General features: G+C 47.5%; 1 protein-coding gene across 5 annotated transcripts in view; it reads left to right on the top strand.

The window, feature by feature from the left end:
• The first annotated feature begins 7,971 nt into the window (after nucleotides 1-7,971).
• LOC116816105 (gamma-crystallin B-like) overlaps nucleotides 7,972-21,725 on the top strand; it is an 84,368-nt gene continuing 70,614 nt past the window's right edge. For 2 of the 5 annotated variants that reach the window (XM_032765093.2, XM_032765094.2), the window contains exons 1-6: nucleotides 7,972-8,067; nucleotides 9,440-9,547; nucleotides 10,505-10,586; nucleotides 14,318-14,400; nucleotides 14,541-14,628; nucleotides 15,382-15,459. In XM_032765093.2, coding sequence (XP_032620984.1) covers nucleotides 9,507-9,547; nucleotides 10,505-10,586; nucleotides 14,318-14,400; nucleotides 14,541-14,628; nucleotides 15,382-15,459 — 372 coding nt within the window. In that variant the 5' untranslated portion in view covers nucleotides 7,972-8,067; nucleotides 9,440-9,506. Of the gene's footprint in view, nucleotides 8,068-9,439; nucleotides 9,548-10,504; nucleotides 10,587-14,317; nucleotides 14,401-14,540; nucleotides 14,629-15,381; nucleotides 15,460-19,892; nucleotides 19,969-21,725 lie in introns of those variants that run through there. The other 3 variants (XM_032765095.2, XM_032765098.2, XM_032765097.2) reach the window with 3 other exon arrangements.

Genomic DNA, 21,725 nt, shown 5'->3' on the forward strand with positions numbered 1-21,725 from the left:
GGCACCATTCAAGGTAAAGTGACCACTCATTTTCCCAGGTCACACAAGCCCAATGGGGCTCTGTTCTGGTACCACAGTCCCCACATTTACATCTACTCACAGGATTGGTGCCTAGCCACTCATCTCTGCTGTCAGAATCAGCTGCGTCAGGAAACTCGGTTAAGACTGAGTTACACTTTACAGTCTGCAGGGGAACAAACTACAAGTCTGATCCTACAACCAGCTGTGATGTCAGTGGGACCGGGCTGGGAACTGGCGACATGGAGGTTTCCAGAGTTGGCGTCTGTGTTTAAACTGGGTCCTTGAATTATGCTAACCCTGCCGCAGTTAATTCTGGAGCATAATGGGAGCCCAAGACTGAGGCACAAAAATGGAGTTAGAAGCCCCAACATATACATATTTTTTAAAGATCTTGATCTATTAAGTGCTAGATGATTATCTAGATAGACAGATAATCAAGACCTATGAATCTATACAAAATAGGAAATGACTGCCTAGGAAAGCATACTGCAGAAAAGGATCTGGGGGTCCTATTTAGCTTGTGGTCCACTATGAGTCAAGTCAACAGCGTAATGCTGTTGCAAAAAGGGCGAACATCATTCTGGGATGTATTAGCAGGAGCATTGTAAACAAGACACAAGAAGTAATTCTTCTGCTCTACTCCGCGCTGATTAGGCCTCAACTGGAGTATTGTGTCCAGTTTTGGGCAGCACATTTCAAGAAAGATGAGGAGGAATTGGAGAAAGTCCAGAGAAAAGCAACAAATGTGATTAAAGGTCTTGAGAACATGACCTATGAGGGAAGATTGAAAAAACTGGGTTTGTTTAGTCTGGAAAAGAGAAGACTGAGGGTATGGCTACACTTGAAATTTCAAAGGCTGCTGCGGCAGCACTGCGGGAGCGCTGCCGCGGCAGCGCTTTGAAGTATGAGTGTGGTCAGAGCGGCAGCGCTGGGAGAGAGCTCTCCCAGCGCTGCACATAAACCACATCCTTTACGGGTGTAGCGTGCAGTGCTGCGAACCACGCTCCCAGCGCTGCAGCACTGATTACACTGAGGCTTTACAGGGCTGTATCTTGCAGCGCTCAGAGGGGTGTTTTTTCACACCCCTGAGCACGAAAGTTGCAGCGCTGTAAAGTGTGAGTGTAGCCAAGCCCTGAGAGGGGACATGGTAGCAGTTTTAAAGTACATGGGAGGAGGAGGAGGAGAACAATTGTTCTTTTTAACCTCTGAGGATAGGACAAGAAGCAAGGGGCTAAAATTGCAGCAAGGAAGGTTCCTGACTGTCAGGGTGGTTAAGCACTGGAATAAATTGCCTAGAGAGGTTGTAGAATCTCCATCACTGCAGATTTTTAAGAGCAGGTTAGATAAACATCTGGTCAGGGACAGTCTAGATCCTGGGTGGGGAAACTTTTTGGCCCGAGGACCACATCTGGGTGGGGAAATTGTATGTAGGGCCATGAATGTAGGGCTGGGGCATGGGGTTGCGATGTGGGAGGGGCTCAGGGCAAGGGGTTGGGGTACAGGACAGATGCAGAATGCAGCAGGGGGGTTGGGGCTCAGGACAGGGGGTGCAGAGTCTGAGAGGGGGCTCAGGGCAGGGGGTTAGGAGACTCAGGGCAGGGGGGACAGGTGCAGGGTGCTGGAGGGGTTGGGGTGCAGGCTCCAGCCCAGCACCCCTTACCTCCAGCGGCTCCAGGGTGGCAGCGGCACACAGGGGGGCTAAGGCAGGCTCCCTGCCTGCCCTGGCCCCACGCCACTCCCGGAAATGGCCAGCATGTCTGGCAGTGCCTTTTGGGGGTGGGACAGGCGGCTCTGTCATGTGCTGCCCTCACCTGCGGGTACCAACCCCAAAGCTCCCATTGGCTGCGGTTCTTCGTTCCCAGCCAATCGGATCTGCAGGGGGCAGTGTCTGCAGATGAGGGCTGCTGCTGGGAGCAGTGTGGGGCCAGGGCAGGCAGGGAGCCTGCCTTAGCCCCACGAAGCAGGCTGTCCCGTGGGCCAGACTGAAAGCCCTGACAGGCCGGATATGGCCTATGGGCCATAAGTTGCCCTCTCCTAGCTTTGGTAGTATTCGGTCCTGCCATGAGTGCAGTAGACTGGCCTAGCTGACCTCTCGAGGTCCCTTCCAATCCCATCAAGATCTCTCCAACCTTTAACCTGCCAGGAGCTGCCCTCAGGATGACTCTGGATCCCTCCCCAATCACAGCACTAACCCCTCCCCCAGCTTTGGATGTTTGCAATTTACAAAAGGGGCAAGGGGGGATGAAACCACTGAGTTTCACAGAGACTCCCCCACCCCGCCTCAAATCCTGCACAGTAGGCGCTGCTGACTTTCAAATACTTTGCTTCACATAGTCTCTCTCTTTACGTTAAAAGAACAGGAGTCCTTGTGGCACCTTCGAGACTAAGGGTTTGGCTACACTGGTGCTTTACAGCGCTGCAACTTTCTTGCTCGGGGGTGTGGAAAAAACACCCCCGAGCGCTGCAAGATACAGCGCTGCAAAGCGCCAGTGTAAACAGTACCCGCAGTGCGGCTCCCAGCGCTGCAAGCTACACCCGTAGAGGATGTGGAGTTCATGCAGCGCTGGGAGAGCTCTCTCCCAGCGCTGGCGCTGCGACCACACTCACATGTCAAAGCGCTCCCACGGCAGCGCTTTGAAGTTCCGAAAGTAGCCATGCCCTAACTCATTTATCAGAGCATAAGCTTTCATGGGCTAAAACCCACTTCATCTGATGTCCACAAAAGCTAATGCTCAAATAAATGGGTTAGTCTCTATGGTGCCCTAAGGATTCCTCCTCCTCCTTTCTGCCAATACAGACTAACACTGCTCCTATTCTGAAACCTCTTTAGGTTGTAGGGTGACCAGATGTCCCGATTTTATGGGGACAGTCCTGATTTTGGGGTCTTTTTCTTATATAAGCTCCTATTACCCCCCACCCGCATCTGATTTTTCACACTTGCTCTCTGGTCACCCTATTAGGTTGCAACCCTGCAGACCCCGGAGAAAGGGGAACTAGCCCAGCGGAGATTGTTGAAGAGTTTCAGTCACTCCCCGAGCTCGGGTGGGGGGGGGGGGCTGCGAAGGGGTTTCTTGGGGTCCCCAGATCTCCGCCTGGGGCACGCAGGGGGCTCCCCACGCCGCTCGCCGGGGCTCGCTAATCAACCCTCCTCACTTACCCGGTCGCGTGCACGGCCGCGGCTACATCTTCAACCCAGCCCCCGCGGGCAGTCGGGGGGCTCTGCGCGGGGCTTGCACCCGGGGGGGCTCGGCACGTCCTGCCCAGGGGAACCTGGAAATGCAGCGGGATGGATTTACTTTGGTCAATGTAAAACAGCTCCCCCTGCCCGGCCCTAAAAGGCGCCTGTCCCTGGGCGGAGCGGCCCCCAGCGCCGCCAGCGGATCGGCCGGGGCTCGCCCGGGCTCGGCCGCGGATAGGAGCTTCGCGGGCGTGTTGCGATTTGAACTGGCTCACGTGACCTCGCTGTTTCAATCGTTCCACAGCTGCGGATCCTGGCCACCCCCCTTCGAGCCTTCAGGGCGGGGGCAGCCCAAGCTGCTGGTGCCCGGGGGCAGCTCCAGCCCAGAAACACACAAGTCTTTTGCTGTGCCAATGGCATTTCTTTAGAGAGATGCCGTCAGCTTAAAAAGCCGTGTGAAAGAGAAGCGTTGTCTTTGTTTCAGCTCCCACCTTTACACCCTTAAAGCGGAAGGGCTTTTGTAAAATACATTTTCTGTATCACTCACTGCACGGTCAGCTTCCCTGCTGGATTTCTCCTGGCTTACAGGCCCGACAGCTTCACTTTTTTTGTCTCTGATCCGATTTGTTCTCACGCAGGAGTACAATACTTCGGTGTCTGTGTTGCAAAAATAACAGCGAGTGTTTGGGGTTAAAAAGAGCGCTTTCCGTTTTTTTTTTTATCAAGTTTTGTAACACAATAGTGCATAGGTAGATTTTCTTTCAAAAGATAAAAAAGTGGAACCAAATAATAAGCATCAGATGAGAATCTGAAAACAAAATAGTATAGCCCACGTGTGGGGCATTCTGCATAGAAACAGTTGAAGAATTGGGAGCTATATCTGGTAAGACTGTAACTGTGTGTCAGGAAGACTCAGAACCAGTGTTCCCAAAAAGAACAAGAGTACTTGTGGCACCTTAGAGACTAACAAATTTATTTCAGCATGAGCTTTCGTGAGCTACAGTTCACTTCTTCAGATGCACAGAATGGAACACACAGACAGGAGATATTTAGACATATAAAGAACATGAAAAGATGGAAGTATGCATACCAACAGGACAAGTCTAATCAATTGAGATGAGCTATCGTCAGCAGGGAGAAAAAAAAACTTTTGAAGTGATAATTAAGATGACCTGTAGAAGGTGTGAAGAGAACTTAACATAGGGAAATAGATTCAATTAGTGTAATGACCCAATTAACTCAGGCCTTAACAGAGACTGGGAATGGCTGGGTCATGACACAAAGCTCCATGTGAGGGCTGAAATTCTGTGATTTGGTAACAATGTCATAACTATACGGTGTACAAATGATGGGCCACAGGCAACCAATTGCTTCATTGCTCACCCTCCTGACTCACTGGCAGCATAGGTCACTATGGGTATGTCTACACTACCCACCAGATTCGTGGGCAGCGATCGATCCAGCAGGGATCGATTTATCGCGTTTAGTATAAACGCGATAAATCGATCCTTGAGCCCTTTCCCATCAATCCGGTACTCCAGCACCAGGAGAGGCGCAGGCAGAGTCGACGGGGGAGCGTCAGCAGTCGACTCACCACAGTAAGTTGATCTAAGTACAGTGACTTCAGCTATGTTATTCACGTAGTTGAAGTTGTATAACTTAGATTGATTCTCCTCCGCTCCCCTCCCTCTTCCAGTGTAGACCAGGGCTCAGATGTAGAAAACAGAATTGAATGTACTTTTCTATAGCACTTTCTGTTCTCAAAGAATTGCAAGTATAATCAGATTCCTGGGACTTCATTAACAATGGGCTTGTACCAAGGAGGTGATGTAACTGCACAGAGTTAGACAAACACAACGCCCTAATACAATCAGTGGTAGTTCATATGGAAGCCCGTCACAGGAGAATCTTGGAATGCTGATGTAACCCGGGTAAAACTATGGTGCCCACCCAATGCAGCTCAGTCTCACTTCAAATGATAGTCTGCATTTTGCATCAGGGCTAGTCCCATTTCCACAAGCAGCCAACCATATTTAAATGAAGGAGATGCAGTGGGCAGGCTGTGTCTTTGGGAGCTTGATTTCCTTAAAGCAACTCCACTGAAGTCAATGGAGTTAAACTGGTGTCAAACAGATTGAGGCCCCAGATGTTGAATCCAGCTCCATTACTAGCATAGTCACAGCCTATAGTATCAGATTAATGGAGAACCTGATGGGAACCTGTTTTGGAAAAGGTCCTTTTCCAGAAAAAAATGGTCATGAAGCTATAGGACTTGGAACAAGAGATTGCATGATAGTGGAGAGGAGAAGGAAAATGAAGAGAAAGTACAGTACCAATTTGGTACATAATATATGGGGTGTTTACTGGACAGTGGCTAATAACAGTAAATCAGATGATATTATGGAGATTTTTACATTGGATTTCTTTGGGCCATCCCAGCCAGCTTTCTATTGGAGGCAACATTATAATCCAATCAGAGGTGAAAGTAAGCCAGCATGGGCAGGTACGGAAGACTGGTAAGAAAAAGAGACTGGGGGAGGGGGAAGCCTGCCCCCTGCATAAGAATAGTTTAAACTCAGCTGTTCCGTGAGTGGTTCAGCCCTCGGGGTTAAGAGTGGTTTCTGGCATCCTTGTTAATTTCATTCACAGTAGCTGGGGGGAGTGGGGAGGGTGTGTTTGACCATGGCAGGGGCAGTCCTTGTCTGACCCCGGGGATGAGGGGATCTCTCCAATACTAATATACACAACAAATACAAGCATTTGGATTTAAGCTGTGTAGCCAGAGCTAATAAAAGCAGGTGGAAGGGGAAAACTCACTGTCACACTGGTTTCTTGTCTCCTCCCTCCCCCTCCTCCAGCCAGGCTGCAGACAAGGCTTTGTATTCCTCCCCCTCCCCCCCCAGCAGGGGTTCTCCTCTAGGCTCTAGCTTGCAGTAGGGACACTGGCTGAGATGCCTGCTGCTGCTGCCTGCATAAGAACAGTTTAAACTCCGCTGTTCCCTGCTCAGTTCAGCACCCATGTTTGAAGTTGTTTCTGGCATCCTTGTTAATTTCACTCCCACTTGTTGTGGGTGGGGGGAGGGTGTGTGTGACCATGGCAGAGGCAGTTCTTTTCTGCCTCTGGGATGAGGGGATCTGCTATACACAAAAAACACAATCAAAATCAGGAACCATTTCCAAGGTCAAATCTATCCCATTCCCTCCCCAGCAAAGGATCATGGTTGTGATGTCCAAACTGCTTGCAGATCCTCTTTGAAATGTTACTGAACTGCGCAACAGCTGAGTTTAAACTGTTCTTATGCAGGAGGCAGGCTTCTCCCTCCCTTAGCCAGTCTCCCTGCTGCAAGCTAGAGGGAAGCCCCTGCAGCTGCTGAGTGCCAGGGAGAAAGTACAGAGCCTAGTGTCAGCAGCCTGGCTAGAGGAGGAGGGAAGACACAGAGAAAAATGTGACAGTGAGTTTTCACTTTTTCAGGCTTATTCCAGTAGTACAGTTTTATTACAGACAGTACTGATAGTAGTAATAGTAGCTTTATTTTCTCTGTCTATGTCATGCAGTGGGAGGGATCCATGAAGTACGTAGGAGAGGCGAGTTGCTTGCAGTTGAACCATATGGGGTAAGAAATGTAAATTATTTTCACCCCTGCCCAATCCCCAGGGCTCCCAGCCACCTCTGCAGCTAGTAGCTCCGGGAGTGATTTAAAGGGCCCGGCTCCTAGCTTCAGCTGAATCCCCAAGCCCTTTAAATCCTGATTTAAAAGCCCCAGGATTTAAAGGCCCCACTTCTACGGATAGAGGCCCCGCCTCTTCTGGTCGAGGCCCCTCCCCTTCCACAGGACTCTGGAGTACCAGCAAGTCCTTTAAGTTACTTTCACCCCTGAATCCAATCTAGGGCACAAACAAGGCTCCTCCATCCTTCTCTATCATGCTTTTTGCCATAGTGGCTACCTGGTGTTTCTATAATTTAACTCTTTTATAAGGATAGGTTGTTGGCCTTTTGCTCCACCTCCCTACCCTTTGACATGTCCAATTTGTGTGGCCTTCTCAGGAGTTAACACTCACACTGGCATAGTTCTCAGGGTCCTTGGAGCACAACAAACTTTTCCCCCATGACAAGGTGGGGTCCACAAACTGCAAACCTACTGTAATATAAGCTGATTGAGCTTTCTTTCCTTCCAGCTAATTGGTTTGATGATTTGCTGTTGAACATGGTCTTTTATCATGGCCAGATTTTAGTGGGTGGCAATGATGGGATTTTCTTGATTGTTTGGGGTGTGTTTAATTTTTTGAATTTTTCCTGATCCCATGAGTATAATTATAAACTGGGTTAAAATTATGGGTGATTCAGTTAGTCACATTAGCCTTAATCTCTGGAGGGGAAATCCTGCCTGGCTCCATTGAAGTCAATGGGACAGTTGCCATTTCTTCCCAGGGGCCAGGATTTCCCCTTCGTAAGTTAGCATTCCCCATCCCCCACATCTGCTTCATACAGGTAGCTACTTTTACTAACAATCAGATTCATCACAGCTCAGAGTGAGGGACTCGATGTCCCTTGTCAGCCAGTTGTCAATGTTTCAGGCCAGCCATTCCCCTGCGAAACCCAATGCCTGGACATGTAAAAGGATCACTTAGACACCAGGACCAGAGCCCCACTTTAGGGCACACTCTTATTTTTTTATTTCTCTCCATTCAGAGCATTGTTTCTAAGCAACAGAAGAAAGCTTCAGCTTTGTGCGAAGCAGTAGCCTAGTTTCCTTCAGCTGCAGCAGAGCATCAAGAGTGAATTCCATCCTAAAGCTACCAGGAAATAGAGCAGTTCCAAAGGCCAATCCTTTTAATCACCATTATACAAGACAGAGAGTCTGACACAGGTAATGGACTACTTCTCATATAAGTGCATGTGTGTGTGCGTAAAAAGACGGTATACAGTCCTGTTGGTAGGATTATTAACTAGATAATTATGTTTCTTAGCATCTTTACAGTTATCAGTGGATTCCCTTTTTCTGAGGGACTCTCAAATGACAGAAAGATACAGTGTGATTTTTTGAGCAGCTTTCAAAAGGGAGGCCTTGGATTCCTTAATCTGACATGCTCTGAACTGCTTTGAAACCCGCTCCTTAATTAAATGGAAGGGTTCATTTATTTATTTGGTGTATGCAATCTGGCCAAGCCACAATGTTCTTAAATGCTGCATTAATAAATATTGGGGCCACACTTCAGATGGAAAAAATCCTCTCAATCCTCTTGACTTCATTGAAGTTAATGAAACGACACTGATTTACAGCAGATGAGGATCTGGCCCAGAATATTTACAGGAATCGTTGTGCTATTTTTAATCGGTTCATGGCAAGCAACTGTGTGGGAATTTTTTTTTTTTAGCAATTCTGCTAATGCTGTACATAAGTGCTGTCATTTTTGATGCCTATTAAAGAGGGCACCTAAATACAGTGTTGATGGGCACATTAGACACACATATAAACTGCATGTTTGAACCTAAATGTTTGTGGTTTCATGAACTCTGTAAACCCATGGTCGAGGGGAAGTAATGCATATAATTTGACTTGTGAATTGTGTACAAAATATTGCCATAACTTTGGCTCATACCCTTGTTATCCTCACCCTGGCCTGCTGTAGCCTTCTCCTGTCCAGCCTGTCTTCTTTCCAACCCATTCAACCAAAATCATCTCCTTTGCCCCCCTTTCCAGTCCTGTCACTCAGGGACTACTAATACTCCCACATTAGGTGGAGGGAGAAACAGGAAAAGCTTTAGGAGGTGGGAGAGTTGCAGAGCAGGATCTGTTCTGATGCCCTATATGGAGGACAATACTAGACACATCTAAATTACTTAACTATGTAGATGCTGCTGTGATGGGTGCTCTAGAAACACGTAAGCTTATAGGTGTCCTACCTAAAAGACATGTTGCCCCTCCCTGCTCTAATCCCTGCACTGGCTTCCTGCCGGATTTCACATCACGGTCAAACTCCTCACCCTCACATTCAAGGCTTGGCCCAAGGATACCCCGAACTGTTACAGCTGTTGTTTACTTGTGTTACCAGAATGTCTTGTCTGCTTTCCTTTCCTGTTACATCCCCACTGGCGTACTACTCCTCTGCCACTTCTGTGGCGCCCATGTTTTTGCAGGGGTATTGAAATAGTTTGTGCTAATTCATCGATGGCTTTGGTTCAGTCCCTGTGATATTGACACATAGTGATCTGTCTTTCTGTTCCTTTTACTCTTTAAGCTGGATCTTAGTACACGGTCTGGATTGCGACAGCCTCCCCACCAACTAGAACACTCCTCCCCCATCCATGGAAAGGAAACGCCTGAAAAAAGAGATTGAAAAACTCTTGTAAGTATCGACTGCCAGGTAGTTCCCGTACTGCACTACAGCTAGCAATGACTGTGTTCTAAAGGTCCTGTCCGACATACCTTACATGTGTCCTCCGGCTTTCCCTTGTGGAAAGTCTGGGAAGCCTTCCCTGGGCATGCTCACCAGCTCCCACTGTCCTCCTTTTATATGCACTAGATAGGTAAACCTCCATGATTCAGAGCCTACCACTGCCCTGAGCTATGCACATACAGAACTCATGCTAGCAGTGTGGGTTATGGTTCCTGTCTAGTGCCTGCACTACACAAACGGGTAGGGTCTGGGCACTAGAATTACTGCCTTTAAGCTAATAGGCTACATCCTTTACCTCGCGTAGTAGAAGGTCCTGCTCTTAGATCCAGAGACTCTGGGTTCCTCTCCATGTACAGCTTCTCCAGGGATGTAATTCAACTTCCATTATATTCAATAGGAGGCTCACACCTGACTTCACTGAGGCTCCTTGTTTGAGTGAGTACGCTCCTATCTGAGTCCAGGTCGCAGCTTCAGAAACCCAAACCCCAATGAAGCAGCCCTTTCAGGCTGGTGGTTGTGCAGTGACATCCCTACTGTGTGCTCGTTGCTTTTATTGCAACAGCAACACCAGCAAAGAGCCAGTGAAGCCTGTCCCAAGCAGGACCTCAGTCTGAATACGCTGCTTACCATTGCCCTCTCCCTTTATTTCTAAGCCTTCGGGGGATGCAGACAGCCAGGTCCATAGCTCAGAGTATAGAGATGGAAGCTGAGATTGCAAAAATAACAGGCTTTCCACGTCGGAAGGAGGCTGCCATCGGTGGCTGGGATACCTGCTGAACCTTGCAGATTGTGAAGCTTTAACTACAGTAAACACAGCCCTGATTGTGAGAGTTGTCTTACTCCATCTTCCAATGCAGTGGATTGCCTAGCACAGGCTGTAACTCAAAGCTGCTCTCTTGCTTTTAGGGGAGATTATGTTGGCATCAGACTTCGGGAAAATGAATTCGACCCGAAAGGAAGACAGCAGCCCACCTTTCTCGATGATATGGTAGCCAGACGATTTCTTATTCTAATCTTGCATTCTTAATTCCTGAACGAAAGAACTGAAGGCTGCCTGGTTTGATGCAGTTAAATAACTTGCTATTAGTATCCGTAAGCAAATGTGTTTTATCTAGAAGAGAGGGAAACTATCTAGAGATCAGTTGCATATAACATTTTCAAAAGTATCTGAATCCCGTTTTCAAAAGAGACAGGTTCCTAAATCCCACTGACTTTCAATGACCCTAGACTCCTAAGTTCCCGAGTCACTTAGTCACTTTTTGAAAATGTTATTCCAGCTCTTTTGCCTTATGAGAGCTAAAATTAGCCGATTTACCTGGTATTAACTCAATTGGATCTAATTCAAACAGACAGAAGCAAACTATGTGGTGTCTTTCCTTGGGGACCAACTGTATTAAACAATCATGCTTACAGCAGTCAGTTTAGTAGCTTAAACAGGATTAATGAGGCCTTCTTTGGCCAAGGCCAAGCCATTTAGCCTCAGTTTCCCCATCTATAACATGGAAGTAATATTTATCTGCTACTTGATCTTAATGCAGAAATTCCTGGGTAACATTCCACAGCCCTGTGCTGCTCAGGAGATCAAACTAGACGCTCATAATTATCCCTTCTGGGATAAAAATATAAGTTATGAAACCTACCACATGGTGATTGTCGTGTGAGGATTAGTTAGGTAATGTTTGTGAAGCACAAGACTCCCATTGACTTCATTGGAGCCAGGATTTCTTCCTGTTATTACACTTGTAGGTGGAAGATATCCATTATTTTACAAACTTCTCTGAAAACTTGTTTTTAGTGATATGATGACTTTACATGATTACAGGTATAAGCGAGGGAATGGTCCCACTATTGTGGGGAACTTTCCTGGCTTCTGCACTACCCCGGTGAAATGGGCTAGTGGAAGGATCTGAGTCCTCACTCCCACTTCCTTTACCCAGGGGCCTCCCTGCCTCGAGGACTCTCCTTGCACTCTCCTATCTGGCAGAGTCCTTGTAACCCCAACAAGGCTGGGCCCAGGATTCCTGAGAGGCTCAACCCCCAACCTTGCTGTGGTCACCTAGGTCAGGGGCTGGGGTGTCCCCACTCCGGGGTGCTCTCTCTGCACTGGATGCTTTCCTGACCCACTGATCATTACATACGATTTAAAGCAATACAGTTTATTTAATTAACAATTAGTTTAAAAAGGAATAAGGAAACATGGAAAAGGTTAAAGGAAACACATTACCCCGCTCTGTGGCAGGAAACATCACAAACAATGTCCCTGGAATGTCAGGGCAGTTCCTTGTAGGTCCCAGGCCTTCTCCTCAGGCCCTGGCTGTGCTGCAGGGATGCTGTGGGTTGGACACTCGCTCTGGCGGCAGCCACACACTCTCAGGCTCCAGGTGGCAGGAGCCTTCTTCCCAGCATTGCCCCCGCCCTGTCAGGGTTACGATCCCCCTCCAAGTCTGGCCTGCAGAGCCTCTTGGCTGAGGCATCTCCCTGTGCTGGGCCCACTGCCCAGGGTCCCCCTCGCTCTCCCCAGCTGCTCACCGCACCCAGCTGCAGACTGCTCCAGCCACAGCTCCAGCTCCACTCTGCCTCAGCATGGCGGCTGCTGCTGCTGCTCTTCCTTCAGCTCCCTGGGCTGCTTCTCTGGCCCCTCTGGCTCTGGTTGCTACAGCTCTGCTCTCAGCACAGGATCTGCTCTGCAGGCTGCTTCTATGACTCTGCTCCCAACACTGACCTGGCTCCCTGGGCTGCTTCTCTGGCTCTGGTTGCTGTAGCTCTGCTCCCAGAGCAGGTCTGCTCTCTCTGGGCTGTGCTCTGGCTTTGGGGCTGCAGCTCTGCTCACAGCAGCTCAGCTTGGGGCCCTGCTTTCTCGCCCCACTCTGTCTGACCCAGGCAATTCCAGCTCACACAGAGGATGGGACCCCCCTGTCCTCCCTGTCAATCAGGCTGACCTGGAGCCTTGGCCTCTCCCCATTGTTCCTGGGGACTGTTAATCTCAGGGCTTGGCTGCACTGGCACTTTACAGCGCTGCACTTTCGCGCTCAGGGGTGTGAAAAAACACCCCTCTGTGTGCTGCAAGATACAGCGCTGTAAAGCCTCAGTGTAATCAGTGCTGCAGTGCTGGAAGCGCGGCTCCCAGCGCTGCAAGCTACACCCGTAGAGGATGTGGTTTACGTGCAGCGCTGGGAGAGCTGTCTCCCAGCGCTGGTGCTCCGACCACACTCACACTTCAAAGCGCTGCCACGGCAGCGCTTTGAAATTTCAAGTGTAGCCATACCCTGAGGCTCCTGATTTCCCATCGACCCTTCCCCTTTTGGTACTGGGAGCTAGCAACCAAAACACCCTCACTAAATGTTAGTAAGGGGATAACAGTCCCCTTACATAGGTATCCACTCACTTGAAGTCAGTTGCACGCCTGGAGCTTTTTTTCACTTATAAATCAAGTTAATTTTTACGAGATCACTTGCTAACATTAGCTGTAAAGGAAAAAAATCTAGAAGTTAGAGGTGGGCAAAGCCCAGTATTATTCACTTTATAGCCCTATAAACGTTCTATGAGATGGTCCCAAGATACTGTGACCAGTCAACTGTGACGAAGTTCAGCATCTATTGTACAGCTAGGGAAAAACATGTGAAGTTGATAAGGAAGGGCTTTTGAGAAGGTAGTAGATGAAACCTTGACTCCACCCTCCCTAAAGGTGCCAGCCAATGAAGATGAACCAGCACAGAGGGAGACGTAAGCTGTGCCTGGCAAAGGGCTGGTGCAGCTTGCTTTCACTTGGACTCAAGTGGAGCTCCTCTAGTCCCAGGTCTGCACCTTACTTAGGGCCCATGAGAAATCCACAGTCTAGCCCAGAGTGCTGTCAAATGCACAAAGGTAACAAAGAGAGAAGTTTTTTTCCCACTCCTTTCAGTTATAATTGCCCTGGATGTTGTACTGATGGCAGGTGCACACTTTTTAGATTTTCAAGTGGATGGCGTCCCTTTAAATTATCATAGCATATTGTATTCCTCCAGGATCAGCTCTGGGGGTGCCCCACTCTGTGATGGAGCTTTATGGCTGTGCTTATGTCTGGCAGAAAGTCCCAGAATGAGCACCAATGTTTAGTTTTATGTCTCCGTTCAGAGACCATCAAAATGTAAGTTGCGGAATGTAGCCTTCAGCTGTAGGGCACAGGGCTCAGCGTGGTTGGAGGCAATTTTTTGCTGTATTCATGATCTGCAAATGATAAGGTGCTGGAACAGGCTAAGCTGGGTGTCCTATTCGGGCAGCCCCTGCAGCAGCTGATCACAATGTTTCACATGTTACAAAATAGCATTTTTTAGTCTATCTATCTAGGTGGATGTGGTCCCCACCATGGTAGTATGCGATCACCTCTCAGCCTTTAAGGTATTTATCCTCACCACACCCCAGGTGAGGTAGGGCAGTGCTATTGTGCAAATGGAGAACTGCGGCACAGAGACTACAGGCCAGAGTTTTAAAAGGCATTTAGGTGCCTAGTGAGATTTCTAAAGCATCGATGTGCCCAGCACCCATTTTGAAATCAATGACATTTATGCACATCGGTGGTTTTGAAAAGCCCACTAGGTTCCTAAATAGCATTAACAATCTGGCATTAAGTGACTTTCCCACAGTCACATAGGAAGTCTGTAGCAGAGTAGGAAACTGAACCCAAGTCTGAGGCTAGTGCCCTCACTCCTGCACCATCCTGCCTTTCTATTCTGCTTTCAGGCTCATTATGACTTGGCCATCAATGTTGCTTTACTGTGGCTGAATGATCCAGAAGCCCAAAGTCCTTTGGCAGGAGAGAAAAGGTGAGTATGAACAGACGGAGACTCCAGTTCTGCAGTGGACTTACACCAGTGTAAAACTGGAGTAACTCAGGCATGAATCAGGTCCAATATCTTTCAGGCTAACCCTCTTTACTTATATTCCCTCTGATTATCCTGGATAGGAATTTGCCACTTCACAGCCGATACATCTATCCCAGCCGAACTGACAGAGAAGCCATGATTTTATCATTTTATGCCGGGACCTTAATGGTAAGGAAGCAATAATGATAGCAAGATCTTTTGTTCTTCAGCAGCTTCCAAGATGAACAAAATACTAGACGTGCCATGTACTGTGCAAGAGTCCAGGCCATGCAATGTACATATGTTTTTAAATATTACAAAACTGTCTAATTTTCATCAAGGGATGGGAGTTGTAACCTTTGGTTAAACACAGTAAAGATTAGGCACCATTAGCATGTAGCAATCTGATGGAGAATAGGGAGGTGAATATCTTGTCTCACAAACAGCTTTTAATGTAAAGAATATCAAAGAAACTGATGATAAAATAATAGTCTGAACAATTATAGCACAATGATCAAGTCAGAGCTACTTGGTGGTCTCCCAAAGCCCATGTTTCAGTATATCCCGTGACATGCACAGCGATCCACAGATCTAATGAAGGAGCAATGGAACCAGTCCTAGTAGCAGAATGCTCTCGCCCCAAGTTTTGCTGATCTTTATGCAATGACGTGTTTTAGTCAGTTTCCTGCTGTGTTCCACTATATCTTCTCTGTAGCAGCAGGTCGCAAGAGCAAATGTCAATGGGGCCATAGCAGCTACATGAGGCAACACTAGACGTGCATAGCAGGTACCTAGCCCATAGGGAACACTGGAAGTTAAAATCCTTCTAGTTGGTAAGGACTCTACAAGATGGGGTGTCATCTGGATTCTACATATTTATTAATTCAAATCCAAAAATACCCATCCCGAGGACTAAACCCCTTTCCTGACCTGCTTTCACAGAACAGCATCCCCATTGAAGACGTCTTTGGGATTTACAGCACGAGGCCCTCGGCAACACGCTGGTACCGCTCTGCCAAAGTGAGTGGCAAGACTGTAGAGCTCTTTTTCTAATTGTTTGAAGCTGGCATCAGCTGGGTCTGTGCTGCAGCAGCTGTTGTTTATACCTGCTCTCCTGTGTGAATAAACAGAGCGGATTTAGTTGCTCAGCAGGCAGTTACAGTTATCTGGCCAGTGGGGACTCTGACACAAATAAGCAGAGGAGAGCTGACCCAGCACCACACTGATAAGCTTTCTGCAGTCCATTATAAGCAGTTAAATACCGGCCAGAGCCATGGAGTGGAGTAGGCTGCCTGGCTTTTATTTTAAAATGCCACTCGCTGGTTTCCACTTTGTTTGCTGGAGTTGTATTAGGGCTGGATTCTCTGAATAGTTTCATCCCATCCTTAATTAATCTGGGCCAAACTCCTGCCATCCAAACTCTGAGCATGCTCCATTCCAAACACCTTGTCTCAGTCCCTGGGCAGCCTGCCTTTTCTGAGACCCTCTTCCAGTCCCCTGAGCACAACTTTTCCAAGTGACAGGCCTGTGCCTCCACTTCCCTTTGAGGTGGGACTCCAGCATCCAACCACTCTGACTGGCTCTCTGGGTTACAGCCCCTTGGTTGCTAACTGGGATACCTAGCAGGCCCAGTGGGCTTGGCACCAGCAAGAATTTCCCGCTGGGAATCTGTGGACAGTGACTGCTTGCAGTGACATAGAAGCAGCTTCTCCAAAATAAAAAATATGATTTATTTTGCCAAACCATTCACAGCACTCGGGGCAATGAATTTAAAACAGAGATCTACGCATACTGTCTTACCTCCGCTTGGCTTTCCCCTCAGAGATGACTTAGCCCTGGCGCTCCTCTGCTCTCTTGGGCACCAACTTACCGCAGGTCCCTGACTCCCAGTCAGTCTGTGTGTCAGCCGACAGCAGCTGGCAAGCTGCAGATTCCCAACTGTTGCCAGGATGAGGTCTGAGGAGTCTCCTGTCCAGGGCTAGAAACCTGGCTCATGTCTGAGGGGATGATCCTTACCTAGGCCTTTGTTGTACCTTTCCCGCCTCGTTTCTTTGAGTCCCTTTTGATCTACTTATTTGGGCAAGGTAATATCACACACATACCCTGAGAGGCATATGATAATAACAAGACAAGCTTCCTAGCATAGGTGCTGGAACTACGGGTGCTGGGGGTGCTCCCGCATCCCCTGGCTTGAAGTGGTTTCTATTATATCCAGAGCTTACAGTTTGGTCCAGTGGCTCTCAGCAGCCCCACTATACAAATTATTCCAGCACCCCTGCTTCCTAGTTCCCTGCCCACCTGCTGAAGAGAATTTTTTTCAAATGCATTTACTGTATGGGGTGGGGGAATCAGGACGCTGCCCTAATCCAAACATGAGACTCTGTACTACGACTGGCTGAACATGTTCAGCAAACTTTTTGAAGCACTTTTCACTGTCAGGCCTTATCTGCACTGAGGATTTCCATAAGAATTGAAACACTAAATCAGATTTGTGGTGCAGCTAGTTCGGAAGACTGTCTTTGACCGTGACCACTGCCAGATGCTTCAGAGGAAGGTGCAGGAGCCCCCACAATATGCAGATGTGGGACAATTTGTCTCCCATGAAGGTCTAACCCAAATCTCTAATAATTCAAGTTTGCTAAGTCCTGAAGCGGGAAGTTTGTGTCTCCTCCACATCCCCAAATATGGCTATTTTATTTCCTCTGATTTCAGCCATTAGTTGCTAGCCATGAGGGCAACATCTATAGGGTGTTTCCAGTTAGAAGTAAGCTAAAAAGAGAGTTACCACCATTACATCAGTTTGCCCTGTCTAGATGTGTGTTACTCTGAGGGGTGGAATTGGGGCAAATTCCTGGTGTAAACAAGGCCTGAGAGGGATCCCACAGCTCCCTCCTCCCCGCTTTCCAGATGGCTGTAGTACAGCATGCTACAGTAGCCATGGTAATGCTTACATCTGCCTATGCTGATGCGTGGATTTTTGCCAATAGCAAGTTAATTCTGTTGAAAACTGCATTCTGGCAGCTTTCTGCAGTAATATTATCTCCCCAGGCAACTGAACTTCCCACTTGGCCTGTCTCTTCCTACCAATCTTCAGGCCACTTCCCTCTCTTACAGATTTTGCAGACCTGCGTGAATCGTTTTTGCCTTATACCCTAGTAAGGCAGCATGTCAAGTAGATGAATTTAGCTGGCATGTGGAGGTTAAATACAAATTTTGAGATGAGTTATAGTTTCTGTTTGCACATGGAAGGAGCACTGCAGAAAGGGATCTGGGAGGATCACAAGCTAAATATGAGTCAACAGTGCAACCCTGTTGCAAAAAAAAGCAAACATCATTGTGGGATGTATTAGCAGGAGTGTTGTAAGCAAGACACAAGAAGTAATTCTTCCGCTCTACTCCACACTGATTAGGCCTTAACTGGAATATTGTGTCCAGTTCTGGGTGTCACATTTCAGGAAAGATGCGGAGAAATTGAAGAAAGTCCAGAGAAGAGCAACAAAAATGAGTGAAGATCTAGAAAACATGACTAATGCGGGAAGACTGAAAAAAATTGGGTTTGTTTAGTCTGGAGAAGAGAAGACTGAGAGGGGACATGATAACAGTTTTCAAGTCTGTAAAAGGTTGTTTCAAGGAAGAGGGAGAAAAATAGTTCTTCTTAACCTCTGAGGATAGGACAAGAAGCAATGGGGCTTAACTTGCAGCAAGGGGGGTTTAAGTTGTACATTAGGAAAAACGTCCTAACTGTTAGGGTGGTTAAGCACAGGAACAAATTGCCTAGGGAGGTTGTGGAATCTCCATCATTGGAAACTTTTAAGAGCAAGTTATACAAACACTTGTCAGGTCTGGTCTAGATAATACTTTGTCCTGCCACGAGTGCAGAGGACTGGAATAGATGAACTCTCAAGGTCCCTTCCAGTCCTACGATTGTATGATCCAACGACACTGAAAGTCCTAGACCCAAACCTATTTAAAAAACCTAGACTCAAAATACTCCTGCAAGATGCTGAGCTCCCTGGCTGCAATACAGCAAAGCACTGAAGCACGTGCTTGATTTTAAGCACATGTGTAGTCCCATTGGCTTCAATGAGACCATCTACATGCTTCAAGTTACACTTGATAAGTGCTGTGCTGGACTGGATGCAGATTGCTTAATAACTTGCAGGATCAACAGAAGATATTGGCATTTCTAGGCCTGGTTGTTTGGCTGTATGGGGACCTGTGTTTTAAAATGATCAAACATTTTCAAAATGCTATTATTTTCTTTGCTCCACACTGAAATACACAATCACACCAAGATAAATAATAGACACAAGGCTGCTGGGAGTGTTATCACTTATCCTGTTACAGGGATGCCTGAGCTGTGGACTCAGATTCCCTGCCTTGCCAATCAAGCCACATACTGAATTAAAACTTGGAGTGCACGCACAGACTTGCTGCACCATATATGGTCTGCAGTGAATACTTCGTCACTGAAGACTTTACGGACAGTATTTTGTTTTTAGCCAGCTGAATAGGATCAATGGTCTGGTTGAAGAACCCAACTCTGGGAAAGGTAGGCCTCACTTTGCACCTCAGTCAATGAGTCTCATTCTTGTGTAGGCGCTATCTTTCTCTGACATTTGTTCAGAGAAGGTTCAGTGTCTACTCCATTGAATGCAGGACCAGACACCCTCCTACTGGAAGGGAACACAAAGAGATGGCCAAGCAGGTGCGAGTGCCATCCTCTGACCTCCCAAGGTCTTTCCCCATCAAAGATCCAGTAGATTTTCTCTTTACGGTGATGCCGAAAAAAGGACAAGGAAATGCCGTGAACCGCATTGGAGGGTACAGTTACTTACAAGTCCTATACAAGTTGTGCATGAACTGTTACACTGAACAAACTGTTAGGACTGGGACTGTGATTTTGTTGTTTGTAGTTGCCTAGAGGGTCCACCTGGGAATGGAGCTGAACTGGAGCCTTCATTGTGCCAGACACTGTGCATATGACAAGAGTGTGTGCCTTCCCTTAAGTCCTTACAATCCAAATAGAGTGACAGAGAGAGTAGGAGAATGGAAGCATCAGCATCCTTGTTTTGCAGACAGTTGACCAGCCACAAAGAGAGATTAAGTGACTATCCCAAGGCAGTATAGGAAATCTGTGGCACAGCCAGCAGTTGAACCCAGAACTTCTGAGGCTCAGTCCTGTGCTTTAACCAAAAAAAAATCCTTCCTCGGTCCTGGAAATCTTAGTCAAATCTAGGAATCAGATATTTACATTTTTGCACCTCTCAGCATCATACCCATCACTGTGAATATCCCCCTTGAAGTGAAACCAGCAGAACTTCCTTGTGGGGTCATGTGTAAGGACCTGATGGAGCCATTGAGATCTCCCCCTTCCCCTGATCCAGTATCATGGCCATACATAGGGCTTGATCCTGCTCCATTGAAATCTGTTTTTCTATTGACTTGAACAGGAGAAAATTCCAGACTGTAATTGGGGATTCAAATGTCATCAAGCCACATTACCTGGAGGGAGTTGCAGTTGCTAAGGTGAGAGTGAAGAAGCATCTTGGCACTGCTGAGCTTATCGGAGGGTGCCTGGTATGTCCCATGCCTCCCAGACAAAAATGATCTGCAGTGGGAGACAGAGGTCCTGAGTTAGCAAGGGGCTTAAGCATGTGCCTAACTTTAAGTATGTGAGAAGGTCTGCTGAAATTAATCAGGGCCAGAATCAGGAGCTAAACTGTGACTTTGTCAGGAACATAAGGCATTTTCATTACAGTCCACAGAATATCCAGACATGGATTCGTTAAGGAGAACCAGTCTCTTCTGGCTCCTGCCACTCATGATGATGCATTTCGTAAACTCAGCAACTGATGAACTGCTTTTTATATTTCCACCAGAGTCTCATGAATCAGCTGCAATCAGCAAACATCAGTAGTAAAATGGGCTTATTCTAGAAGCTCATTAATTGTTAAATTAATTCTACATCCACTAATTTTGTTTCATAGTAAAACACTCCAAATCCAAAGTGGGTTCAATCCAGATTCTCAGTTTGCCTCTAATTGCAGTTAGACAAAGTTTTTGACCCCTCAACTCTGATTACTGCATGTCACTCGTGGTTACGCATGCAAACTTCTGGGTGCAAACAGGGGCCTTTTTTAATGGTTTGAAATAATGGGTACTGACTGTAGTCAAAGTAAAGGTCCTCCATGTCACTGAAGTGTCAGTGGAGGCACACAGCTGAACACTTGGTCACATTCCCAGCTGATGTAAACTGACAGAGTTGCCTTGACTTCAAGCTAGCCACACCAATTTACACCAGCTGAGAATCTGGCTCCCTGTTTTTAAGGGCGAGGCGACACTATGAATCTTACCATGGCAGCGCACTGTTGTCTTGCACAGTTATGTGCACAGTTGGTTAAAAAACCACAAACGTTTTAGTGAAATTGTTTGTTAAAAATTTTTCAACATTTCAAAAACTCTGATCAGCTCTAGTTCTAGATGATCATATGCTTGGGACAACCTGGGCTACAACATGATCCCCTCAACATTAATGGTGTTGTCCCAGCCATGCTACAGAAGCGCTCAGTTTCTAGAACATGGAATCTGTAACCGTGCAGCAGCCACGCGCTGGCAGTGTGGGACTCGTAGGGTATGTCTGCACAGCAACTAGACACCTGCGGCTGGCCCATGCCAGCTGACTCAGGCTTGTGGGGCTCAGGCTGCCTGGGCTCTAAGATCCTGCGAAGTGGGAGGGTCCCAGAGCTCAGGCTGCAGCCCAAGCCCAGAAATCTACACAGCAATGAAACAGCCCCAGAAGCCTGAGTTGGCTGGCATGGGCCAGCCGTAGGTTTTTCTTTGTTGTGTAGACATACCTGAAATGTAAATGGCTCCTCAATGCCTATCTGACGATACAACCGGTTCTGGCCATGTCATCTGCTGTAGAATGAGCCCATGACCACTCTTCCTTTCATACAAAGAGGAAGCAAGTTACTGGAGAAACGGAATACAGATGGGAACTAACATATGAAAGAGCCAAACTGACACCACAGTTGGATTTGACTCTAAAGGGGCCTTGCAGGCTATAAGCGGGTAGCTAGTCAGGAGAGTCTAAACTCAGTTTAAGGGTTGGTAGCAAGGCAAGAGGCGGCTTCTTGATACACAAAGGCCACGGAGACCTGGGAAGTTGTACACAAGCTTCTCAACAGTACCCCCAACTTTGGGAGGACCACCCTCTCCATAGGTGAGAGAGAGTTCACTTCTATTACCATCTGTGTCCTGAGTCTTCTCAGCAGCACAGCACA

The sequence above is a fragment of the Chelonoidis abingdonii genome, chromosome 10, assembly GCF_003597395.2.
Source record: "Chelonoidis abingdonii isolate Lonesome George chromosome 10, CheloAbing_2.0, whole genome shotgun sequence".
In the NCBI taxonomy this organism is placed as follows: domain Eukaryota; kingdom Metazoa; phylum Chordata; order Testudines; family Testudinidae; genus Chelonoidis; species Chelonoidis abingdonii.